This window comes from Saccharomycopsis crataegensis, assembly GCF_037102585.1.
Source record: "Saccharomycopsis crataegensis DNA, jcf7180000000073, whole genome shotgun sequence".
Lineage (NCBI taxonomy): Eukaryota > Fungi > Ascomycota > Saccharomycetes > Ascoideales > Saccharomycopsidaceae > Saccharomycopsis > Saccharomycopsis crataegensis.
The window spans coordinates 2179396-2191663 of NW_027043820.1; the positions used below are offsets into that span (position 1 = coordinate 2179396).

General features: G+C 37.5%; 4 protein-coding genes across 4 annotated transcripts; 1 reads left to right on the top strand and 3 right to left on the bottom strand. All coding sequences in view use genetic code 12, as the record gives it.

The window, feature by feature from the left end:
• Nucleotides 1-34: 34 nt before the first annotated feature.
• DASC09_017010 (uncharacterized protein) lies at nt 35-241 on the bottom strand (the record flags this gene model as incomplete). The annotated part of the gene is made up of 1 exon (XM_064995304.1): nt 35-241. One exon carries the CDS (start codon nt 239-241, stop codon nt 35-37), a length of 207 nt encoding a protein of 68 aa, XP_064851376.1.
• A 954-nt stretch (nt 242-1195) lies between these two features.
• Nucleotides 1196-1966, bottom strand: DASC09_017020 (bifunctional 4-hydroxy-4-methyl-2-oxoglutarate aldolase/oxaloacetate decarboxylase; the record flags this gene model as incomplete). Its single annotated transcript, XM_064995305.1, has 1 exon — nt 1196-1966. The coding sequence occupies one exon, from the start codon at nt 1964-1966 to the stop codon at nt 1196-1198; it is 771 nt and encodes a 256-aa protein (XP_064851377.1).
• A 486-nt stretch (nt 1967-2452) lies between these two features.
• Nucleotides 2453-6880, bottom strand: DASC09_017030 (uncharacterized protein; the record flags this gene model as incomplete). The annotated part of the gene is made up of 1 exon (XM_064995306.1): nt 2453-6880. The coding sequence occupies one exon, from the start codon at nt 6878-6880 to the stop codon at nt 2453-2455; it is 4428 nt and encodes a 1475-aa protein (XP_064851378.1).
• Nucleotides 6881-11047: 4167 nt separating this feature from the next.
• On the top strand, nt 11048-12040 carry GLO1 (lactoylglutathione lyase GLO1; the record flags this gene model as incomplete). Its single annotated transcript, XM_064995307.1, has 1 exon — nt 11048-12040. The coding sequence occupies one exon, from the start codon at nt 11048-11050 to the stop codon at nt 12038-12040; it is 993 nt and encodes a 330-aa protein (XP_064851379.1).
• Nucleotides 12041-12268: the final 228 nt, after the last annotated feature.

Below are 12268 nucleotides of genomic sequence, written 5' to 3' on the forward strand. Positions count from 1 at the left end.
GTTTTGTCACCACTGGCTCTGCTGATAATCACTTTCACGCCTCATTGATAGCCATTTTGTCACCACTGGCTCTGCTGATAATCACTTTCACGATAGTAGCCGTATCGTATACGTCGTAATACTCTTGGTATAACTTCATCCCAATACGAGCCACTCTGAGCCTGTCTTTGATGTTATCTGGATTCCAGCGTTCAAGTTCCGTTCTAGCTCTTTTGGTTAGCTTGTTTCTATTTTCGTCCATTCTGTATTGAACTTAATGTTTGTTTCCAAAAAAACATTCAAAATCCGATCGGCCCCCATGCAGTGGCTACTAGCAAGTCTGGTATTAAGAATGGATGAATGAATGAATGAATGAATTGTATATTAACGAGTCACAGAGGTTCTAAATAACATGCAAGCCGGGCATTTCATGCCGGTCTTTCTAATAGATAAGTATAATACTATAACTTTCTCACAACCTCACACTCCTTGCTTTAAGAATTAATCACATCACCGGTAAAAAACTCAACAATCAAGATTATTAAGGAAAAAAGGTGCAATGTGAAAATATGAGATGAAGTCACTAGTGAATTACCCATCACTAGGAGCTTCAGAATGGATGCTTCCTTTTGTTCATACTATTCTATATACTTGTAGTGGACCGGAGTCCTCTTTATATAGTCCTCGGTGGGCCACCGGTCTCCCGTTTTGTTTCGGTAATCACGTGGAACAGCGAATAATACCAACAAGGATGAAGGTTATTCCTTATACTGTAATAATACTTATCTTCGCTGATCTCGCGTTAATTATAGTAGTAAGAAAGTCAAATAGCTATCACAGTAATTAGTCTCTAGCTATTTGATGAACCCACAACTCAACGAATGGTTCGGGATATAACAACTTGCTATGATACTGACTTCTGTAGGTATAAACACAGTACGGTATATGATTATTAATATAAATAAAATAGGTGAATAATTAATTGATTCTCATGAGTTAACATAATAAAGGGGTTAATAATTGTCAACAATAAAAATAAGGATAACAAAATAAGATAAAAGTAGAGTGACTATAATGGTGCTATGTACGATAGTACACCCGTCTTCCAGGAGGCTCAACCTACGGCTGCATGGTGTTTCACTGCGGTCGGTATCGGACCTCACCTTGTTACAATAAGCATAATAATATCATAGATGTAATATTTTATAGTAATTCTCTAAAGATTGGCCCTGCGAATCTTTTGGGACTCTTTGGCCTTTTTACCATCCATGATGTCTTTTGCAACAAGTTCATCAGCTTCGACTCTCTTCGGAATATAGTTAATGATCTTGCTCAACCATTCATCATCATAAACGTCACGGCCAACAGGCACTCTGGCAATCCCGTTTTCATCACCAATTATAATGTCTCCGGGATATATGGTCTTATAGGCTTTTCTACTACTTCCCTCTTCATTTTTATTATAATAGTCTTCAACCAACACTTCCACAGGCTCATTAACTGCCACTAGTTTAACCGCTCCTTTTGGAGCACAAATTCCAGTTCCGTAGCTCCATACATTATAATTTAAAGCTCTATGTTCCGAAACGTCTCGAACCCTTCCGAAAACCACAGTTCCTTGGGCCTCCAAGTATTTTGCTCTAGTAGACATTAACCCACCATACAAAGCGTTGGTGATCTTGACATACGGAGCTCCGGGCAATTGGGCGGACCGCGTGAGTCCAATCACGATCATTGACCCCGGAGGAGCCTGGTCAATATACGATACCTGTTTCAATTCCGGCCTAGGATCATCCATAGGGGCATAGGTCACGGTATACGCAACGCCAACAGAGCAAGAGTCGTTCGAAGATACTTGATTCAAATTGGGGAAAAACCCACCATCAGGTAACCCAAACTTCAAGAGAGCATCAGCGACATCACAAGGACTATAATCTTTTAGAGTACTGATTACTTGAGTAAGAAAATCTTGGGAGGGTATTTGCATTATTATTAGTTGTGTATCAAAATATTTTCTAGAGCATATGAACAAATAGCAGAGGAAAAAAAAAAAAAAAAATGTCCCCTTAACGTTTATGTGGGGTCGGTCTACTTTGACGTGAAATTGTCCACGTGAAATGCCCGGGACGCACCGTATATTATCAATTGATAGTGTTTTTGAAATACTTTTTGGGCATATTGAAAGATTATAGTTTTCACCCTTCTTCTTTCCAATCAATGTTACTCGCACATTTTCTAGGAAAGACTACACAGATTCAGAATAAAAGTTCATCAAAGGTTCGTTTCATTTCTTGTATGTATACTATTATTATACATAGGTCTAATCATAAATATATACAACGGCAAATAGAGAGTAGAGATTCAATGAGCCAGGCCAGATCAATATAAAATATTGCATCTATCCATAGACAAAACAAGGGATCAGAAAGCCTTTATTTACCAAAAAAGATATTACTATTTATTATTTTTCTTTTTAGTGACCCCAATTCTCAAATCTCTGAATAGTGTCCATACTGGCACTCTTCTTCACAACTCTAAGCCCATTGTGAAAGTCCTGCATCCCAACTGGCCTAATGTCTTGTTTCGAAGTGGTTATCAAATCATCTCCCAATTGTCTTAACGGTCCCATAGATGCTTCTTTGACTAATCTCAGCATATCATCAATGGAATAACCACTAGTCATCGTAGATAAAATTCGAAAATCCACATCTTTGAGACTATATTGTTGCTGAGTATTGACCAAGTCCTTGAAAAACGCGTTTCTCGTTTCAAAATCTGGAATGGCAATATATTGCTTATTGCCAAACATCTCACATGAAGCTTCATCGATGACCCATGGTTTATTGGTGGTGGCCAATAATAAAACTCTAACATCTTGTTTCCAATCACTACCAATATTGAAATCAGGACTCAATGGAGTACTACTAGAGCTACTAGAGCTACTAGTACCACTTTTTTTGCCGCCCGTATGAAGCCTGAGCATGCGCTTCCATTCTTTGAAAAAACGGGCTTTCACTCGAGCAACTTCCGGCTTCCTTTCAAATAACAAATCAATGTTTTCAAGCACAATTGTTATTGGTGACATTTTTCTGGCTAGCAAAAATAAAGACTTCACAAATTTCTCATGCGTTACTAAAGAAGCAGTATCAATAACTAAAGGGACACACTTGCATTCACGGGCAACCGCTTTTGCTATCATACCTTGTCTATTACCAGGAGGCCCATAAAATAACATGCTCTTGACGGTTTCTGACAATAGCCCGTCAAATAGATCTGGTCTCAAAAATGGGAAAATCAAAGTTTCCTTAAGTGACTTTTTCGTACTAGAGGATACAATGCCCACCAAATCCGTCAAGCTGATTTTATTGTTGTCATTATGTAATGCAATCTTCAATAAAGAGCGACACGTCCTCTCATCAACTTCACCACTGGTATAGTTACTGGTGTCCAGTAACAATTTTTCGATTTTTTCCTTAGTTTTCTTTTTAGTAGAATATGTACTGTACGTGGATTCTCCCCCAGAAGCAGTGACCATTTGGGGTTTTCTGGAGGGATTTTTGATGGTTGATCTCTCCGAAGCAACAAGCAGGGCACCATTAGGAGTTGCTATACCAGAAACTAAAGAGTTTGCAGAAAAGAAGGTCACTATTGGGGAAGTCTTGGCAATTTGGGCCCCATAATTACTCTTTTCGTTAGTTCCATTAAGCCCAAAGACCAATTTCATTCCATTGCCATCTTTTCTGTCCAAATGGTTGAGATATTTGGCTTTTTCTATCTCTAAAGTCTTTTGCATACCTTTAATCACCTGTTGTTTATTGAAATTTTTGGTTTTCTCGGTACGTGGCAATGGTGGTAGATTCAATTTTTGCCTGATAAAAGGACGAGATTTGGACGAATGCGGGGCTGAGGGTTCTTTGAATGAAAAAACGTCACTATTAATCATTGTGTCATTGAATTTGGTAAGAGTGGTACCCAAAGACTGAGCTCCGTCATTATTGATTTTCCCCTTGACAAAGGCATCTTGTGGTGGTTTACCAAACTTTGTGGGATGACTAAATGTTGGAGATATTTGGATGGCCTGCAAACAGGTAGTTTCTAGTTTAACATTAAGAGTAACCCCACTTTTATTCGAGTAATCACTGTTGGAAATAGTATAGCCATTACCAAAATTTTTGTTCCTGCTTACTGGAGTATCATTTGAAATAATTTTCATAACATTTGGAATTCGAGAAAACTCAGTCTTGATCTTTTCCTTCATAAAATCTTGCTCCGGCTTTCTGGATCTCAACATTTCCTTATTCTGTTTACTTTGGCTAGGTAAAGTTGAGCCATTTGTGATCATGCACGCATTTGTCTCAAGCTCATCGTCCCTATTTGTCTGAGGTTGACGATATTCATCCTCAACTTTTTCAATCACACTGGCTGAGAGTACTGATTCAGAATAAGCAGCACTAAATTCCTGTTGCTCCTTCACATCATCTTCAACGGATTCAAAATTATTAATCGTAGCATCCTCAATTGCAATGCGTTTTTCAATTTTTCCAACTTCCATAGTTTGCTTATGGTTTGGAATTTCAGCTGTGGGCCAATTATCAAAAATTTGTTCAGGAATCTCATTAACTTGGAATTCACCTTGCGGAAGGTCACTGAAGGGAATATCTAATAAATTCGCAGTGCTTCCAAAAGTATTTCTATATAAACTACCTTGATAACTGCGAACACTTTTAAGTGTACCTGGTGGTCCATGGATATCCAGCAATATCATACTTGAGTGATTACTGGACTTCAAAAGATCAATAGCAGAAAATTCTTGCTCGATGCCAAAATGACCCATATCAATTCCGATATTGTTGATACATCTATTTGATGAGTTGGTCGCCCTGCTGTTTCTTGGATGTGAATAATTCCTGATATGGGGAGCCGTCAAGGTATCTAACTCTGTGAAAATAGTTGCATTATCTTCCTCATCTTTAAACTCGCCTTTCTCTAAGTGTAACTCATCCATCAATTTCTTTAATGTATCACTGGATCTCTTATGTTCAAGAAGCGTATTCATGCTCAATGGTGCAACAAAATCATGAATGTTGTTTGAGTTATGTACTCCATTCATTATTTCATTGAGCCTATTGCTATTATTTCCTGTTCGATGGTTCATTTCCTTTTCTTCATTCTGTGTTAGCTGCTGTTCACTACCTTCTGGTTCATCACAGAAATCATCGGTTAATAAAGCATTGTATTTGGGGTCTGTTTGATAATGTTCAACAATTCTATGTTCCTCACCTCTTCCTGGGGCTATTTCAAGAATTATATTATTTTTGGCTTGCTCATACAATTGATTATTCCCACATTTTCCATGGGTTTCATTATCTGTACTTGAGTTGGATTCCATGTCATCAACACAACTTGATGCCGAAGACCTAGATAACGAAGAAGAAATAGAAGCAGTGCCTTTATTCTCCTCTTCATAGCTCTCCACCATTGAGACGATATCTCCTAATAAATTCGATTGGGAAGTGTATACTGACAGTACTCTGGCGCTCAAAAGATCACTATCAGACATGGATTTGCGTAACCTGGATTCCCGCAGTTTGTGATAATCCATAGGTGAAAGGTAAACCATTGGCGCGGCTATATCAAAATCTAGTAACCGATTAGGTTGTAGTGTGTTTTTTCCGGAGTATAGAAGATCATCAAATGCCTGCTGTTTTACCTTGTTGTCAAAAATATCAGTATGATATTCTGAGGGAATTGAAAGCCTGAATGCTGAGTGTAAATCTTTATTTGATGGTGTAGGAATACTGTTTCCTTTTGATTCAGTTGAGTGAACAATAGGTTCATTTAGTGATTTTGAGGTTCCATACTGATGAGTTGGCCTTACCGTTGTTGGTTGGTTGTTGATAATTTGTGCGGACTTGACATCGTGCTTAGATATGGTGGCTAGTTGATTAGAATGTGAAATAATAGGTTTTTTATTATTGCCAGGCGGTACTGTTTTCAAAGCAGTGTTAGTAGATCCTGGATGGTGAGTTTGATTGCTTGTAGATTCACTCCTACTATTGATGTTGGAGTTTTCATTAATATCGTGATCTCTTGCGGTGTTGTTGCTCTTTGTTGAAGATGATCCTTCTTCAAAATCTGTATTAAGAGACAGACATATTTCAGAATGAATCGGGGAAGAATCATTCATTTGAAGAGATTTACTTGCGATTATGGAAGCTCCATCTTCTGTAAAGTCATTATTTGATTCATTGTAATTCATCAAGTTAATTCTCGGTTCTGAAAGTAGAGTGATATTCCTGTCAGTGATGGATGCAGGTATGAAGCCTGAATGATTCGAGTTTAGTTGTGTTGAAGTGGCGTTTGTTGAATGGGACTGAGGAGTAAATGTATCATTTTTTTGGCCTGAAAGTGTGGTTGCGGTTGAAATTTGCATTCGTTTATGGTAATCTTTTACTCCACTATTTGCTGGAGTATGATATTTGTTGCTTTCCATATTTTGTGGCTCATGGAAAATCGCTGGGTTATTACCGCCTGAGTAAGTATGATGATGAGCATTACCATCATTCTCTTTGGGAAGTTTGCTTCTGACTATGATTTCAAAACACAAATGGGCGCCGTTAATGGCCTGCTTATCTAGATTTGAAAGGCTTTGGAAAAGGTCGAATTCTATGGGGTCCATGTTTCTTTTAGAATTATCGAGTAGCTTCATTGGGAAATGTTTCTTGAAGGAACTAATGGAGCTGGTGATGAAAGTGTGAAGATTCATCCATTTCTTGTAGGCTTTTTCGTAATCATTCCTTATTTCAAAAAGAACACATTCTTGTGCTAGAGTGTAACAGAGACGGTAGCAGTCATCGATGTTTCTGACAAATGAATATTTTGTGCTTATGGGGAAATTCATGCCTTGATGTTCATATTATCATGTGTCTGTCTATTGTCTCCCGAGAGCTTGTGTAGATATATATATATTTATGTGTGTGTGTGTGTGTGTGTGAAAACAAGATACTGTGATGCCTTGCTAAGAAACAAATTATCCGTCAATATTATTGTATTATTCTTCTGAATTGATTTCAAAGACTGTTTTCGAGGAAAACGGGGATATTTAAGTAAGCATTCCTAGGTCAGACACACAGAAACTCAGTCTTTTCTGGCATCACTCTACTGCAGTAGTATTATTACAATGTCTATGATTTCTGCCAGAAAGAGGACGTCTTTATTTTGCCTGCAAAAATATTTCTTTAATGAGCATTGTCGTATCACAATGGCTGTTGTGGTTGTGGTTGTGGTTATACTTGTGGTTGTCCTTGTGGTTGTATCATCTTTTTTTGTTTTTTGTTTTTTTTCAATAAATTTATTTTGATCCGCGAAAGAAGTAATAATAAAACGTTCACCCCTCAAAGGTTTACTAAAAGGCCCTCTCTATTGGTGTTTTTGTCCCAAAATACTAATGAAACATAGCAGCATCCAATGCTGATAGCATTGGCTAAAACAATAGAGTTGGTTGGGTCGACATCGAATACATGAACGTCACGCCAACTTTAAGTGAGTCTGCCGTCCCTTCCTGCTCATCAGTCTATCAAATTAGCAAATATGCAGAACGTGAGGGTCTGTTTTCTGTAAAGCAGATCTTTTGTATATTAAAATAGAGCAGATTGGGACGCCGTCAATGTTTCATCTATTGACTGCTTTACGCTGGCTGATTGTCGAAAACAGAAACTCCAACGGTTGTGGCTCTCTCTTAGGGAGGGAGGACACTGTATTTATTCTTGGGCACACATCAACAGACATGGAAAGCCCCCCACCTCCTCACTAAGCTCTGAAATTTGCCCATCGAGCAGGCGTATCCCTTAAAAGAGTATGGATTATTACCCTAAATAACCTGTTCCTCCGCGTACTAATAACCGCAGATCTTTCTCTCTCTGCACAAGAAAAAAAAAAAAAGACAATTCTGGAAAACAGTACATTAATTACTGGATCTTTCTGAATATAGACGGTTGCTTTGGAATGTATAAATGAAGGAGGAAAAGAATGAATAGATTATAATTAACCCCCAAAAGGTAGCCAGGAAAATGACGATTTACGTCTGGCTTCAGCAGTTACCCATGAATAATCGGGCTTACATGATCAAAACAATTACATGATTCCAGCCAGATACGGCTTTTTTTTTTTTTTCCGGCAGTTTCAGGCTTATTTTACCGGTCCACAGCACAACCCAATTGGTGGAACAAAAAATTTGGTTCCAAGACCAAGTAATGACTGCTTCAAAAAATAATCAGAAGTGGTATGGCAAACTGCTATCATCCATCTTGATGATTTTGGAGTACATTATTAATTTTTCCAGTGGTTTTCCCTTCAAATGTAGATTATATATGTAATGTAACTTATCAGCACCATCAACGATGCGGTTGACCGAGATTTTGACAAATGCATGCTTTTCAATTAATGTAAGAACACTAGCTGAAATACAAATGTAATTAATTTATTATTATGAAAATGGAAACATTAAATATAAATTGAACTTGAGCTTGAACTTGAAGCAAAGATGATTAATGAATCTCCACATGGTAGAAAAGAAAAGAAAAGTAGTAGGAAGAGATGGCGGCAAGAAGAAAAATCAGAACGAGGACAAAAATGAAGAGGGAAAAAAATACTATGAAGGAAAACAACTAAGAAAGGAAAGAGCTATTCACAAGCAAGAAAAAGAAATTAAAAGGGTGTAGGGCTTATACTGGAAAATCCAGTGGCAAGAAACAAAAAGGTACTATCATGTACTATCATATGCAATTGACACATCTTGTAAGGACATTAAGGAGGAGTCCAATATTTCTGATCCAGAGATTGAAGAAATCATCTTCAAAGACCTTCGTCTTCTAAAAAACCTTTGGAGATCACAAGGGTATCAAAATGAAAAGAATAAATGTATTGAGGTGAACTGAAAAGTATTCTCATTTATTAATGGGGATACCAAACTTGGCAAATGCTTCTGAAGAACCAATAATGGAATCTGGTGTCCCGTTGCAGTCTTTGAAGCGGTTGCCAAGAAGTGGTTCAATTGACACACACAGTAACATCGCTAATGGAAAAGGTTGTAACGCAATTAACTGAGCAATCAGAAATATTCTGTATTTCGGGCTCTCAAATGATTGAAGAGTATGATGAACACTTCTGGTTTTCAAGAATGAAAATTAAAGAGTTGATTTTCAATTTTGATGATTATTTTTCTTGATGGTGCATTTAATTGCTCTAGCAACTTGAATCTAAAGTTACCAATAACTAGTATTTAACTTACGGAAAGATTGGAAGTTGTAACTCACATGTCTCAAAAAAGGAACCACCAAAGAGAACAAAACAGGAAAATCTCAAATTTTGAGTACATGATGGAACATCAAGCTCCAAAAAAAAAAAAAAAAGAAAAAACATACCCAAATAATAGTACCGATGCGTTGAAATTTACCAGCTTATGGATGCATAATTTGCTTAGAAAAATGAACTATGGATCAATATCCATGCCATAACAATGTCTTGCCAAAAATTTTCCAGGAATCTTGCCTCGCAGCAGTTGGAAATTCTTAGGAAGGTTTTTTCCAGATTTTTACGAATAATGATCAACGTTATTGAAGTTTTCAAAGACTTCACCGCTCTCATAATTTTCATCAGAGCCGTATCTACTTTAGGATGTTGTCTATCTGAGTCCTCTGAATTTTGGAACCTAAATTAATATATAGTGCGAAACTGTTCTCTCCTTCCACGAAGTTTTACGGCAAGCAATTGATATGGCAAGAAATGCGATACTATCAACTTGCCCTCATGGTGCTCACAATAATGAGCTACCCCTTTTCCTTACTTGTAAACTTTGAACTATAAATGAAATATTCGACAAGAAGATCTTATACGAGGGGGAAAAAATAACCAAAAACCGAAAGAAAACAAGTAGCCAATAAATAACAATTTCGTGCATCACGCAAAACTCTCTGGTGAACAACTCCACCGAACCCCCGAGAACTTCATTTTGGTTCTTCCAGCTCCCTGGAATCTGTCAAATGATCAATTTTATGGTTTTATTTGCTGGGAGAAAGATTATGGTGTTAATGACTGCTTATTGGATTATATATATATAACTTTTAATTTATAATATATAGGCCAAACAGCAAAAGAGAACGTGTGGCTCATATAAAAAGAACTCATATCCTCCCTTAATTTCAAAGAAATTTTTCCGGACAAAAAATTACGCCGCCTCTTTTCCAATTTTTATATCCTCTTTTGTCATTATTTTCCAGTTACTATCGGAAGCCGTTAATAATCTAAACCGAGACTGGAACCCGGCCCGAGTCTGTCACCGATGGGAGCTGAAGCTCTAACCGTAGAGCCCACTACAAATATAAATGTAGAGCAGTTATCCTTTTCTTGAATATAAATTGAAATTAAAGAATCTAAGTACTGTGTGCATTATGAATTCTACAGTTAGAATTGTAAAATTACAACAGAACTATAGCTGCGGAGCTCAGAGTTCAAAAATCTTGCGAAACAGTGGAAAGGTAACCTTCCCTACAAGGGTTTTTTAAACTGATATTTTAAACTGATTTTTTTTTTTTTTTTATTGCTATATTATTGCTTTTATTATTTATTCTCTTATGATTTTCACGGGTCTCTAGAATCCCAGATGCTAACAATTATCCCAGTAGACTCACGCCTGAGCCACATTTCAAGGGAAGTAAGTGACTGATGGTGAAGATTTGTGCCCAAATCTAGGACACTGCATATTCAATAGGCTAGTAATACTATTCAATTACGATCATTACCCCCATTATGAGCGTAAGATTGTACTTTGCAGAATAAATACTATCGGAAAAACTTAGCAGGAGCCATAATCACGGTAAGCGAAGAAGATGGTTGCCCGGACTGTTTCCGGCTCCGGATGACTAAGCGGATTGGGGAGGGGGAAGCGGAGGACGGGTAAATTGATTTTAATGTATTATCGATATGCATATTTATATAAATGCATATTCACATAAATGTTAAGTGGTTCTGATTTTCTTTTCAATTCAGCCTCATCTGCAAAAAAGTAACCATGGTGTCTTTCGATCCTTCCCTTACCTTCAACCATACCTGTCTCAGGGTTAAAGACCCTAAGGTCAGTATCGAGTTCTACGTCAAGAACTTTGGCCTCGAATTGTTGAAGAAGCTCGATTTCCCAGAAAAGAAGTTTACTCTTTACATTTTGGCCCTCAATTACCCAGGAAACAAGGGCTACAACAAGAATTGGGCTGAGAGAGAAGGGGTATTGGAACTCTGCCACAATTACGGCTCAGAATCCGACCCTAACTTCAAGATCAACAATGGTAATGCCGATCCTCACAGAGGGTTTGGCCACATTTGCTTTACTGTCGACAACATCAACGCTTGCTGTGATGCCTTGGAGTCTTCTGGGGTTAGTTTCAAAAAGAAGTTGACCGATGGTAGACAAAAGGATATTGCTTTTGTTCTTGATCCAGATGGATACTGGGTGGAATTGATCAACAACAAGGCTATCCAACCGGTGGAATACAAGACCGAAATTTCCACTTACAAATTCAACCATACCATGATTAGAGTCAAAGATGCCAAAAAATCCTTAGATTTCTACCAAAACGTTTTGGGGATGTCTCTTGTTGACACTTTGGAATTCCCTGCTGCGAAATTCACTTTGTACTTTTTGGGTTACGAATTTGACGACCATAGTAAAGGTAAACATTTCTCCAGCAGACAATCGCTTTTGGAATTGACTCACAACTGGGGTACTGAGGACGATCCTGATTTCTCTTATCATAACGGTAATGACGAACCAGCCGGGTACGGTCACATTGGGGTTTCTGTCAAGGATCCTGCCAGCATGTGTAAGCAAATCGAAGAAGAATACCCAGAAGTTCAATGGGTGGCCAAATATGGTTCATTTTTCTTGAACAATATTGCTTTTGTTAAAGATCCAGATAACTACTGGATCGAAATTCTCCCACTGAACTTAATGGCAGAAACTCACGATTGCCCGGGTTGTAGTGGTGAATTGAAAGATGAAAACAAATAAATGGTTGACTTAAAATTTTCCTAAAGAGAAGTATAACTCCAGCCATCATTTGTTACATCTGTGTATATGATATTTTTTTATTTTTTTTTGTTGATTTATTTTGTACAATATGACTTTGATTGTAATTTTTCACAATTGATGTGTAGGATTGATTTATCGATATTAAAACTGCTAACATATAAAGTGAGATAAATTCCAATGGTCCCATCAAGTTATTTACTGACTTCC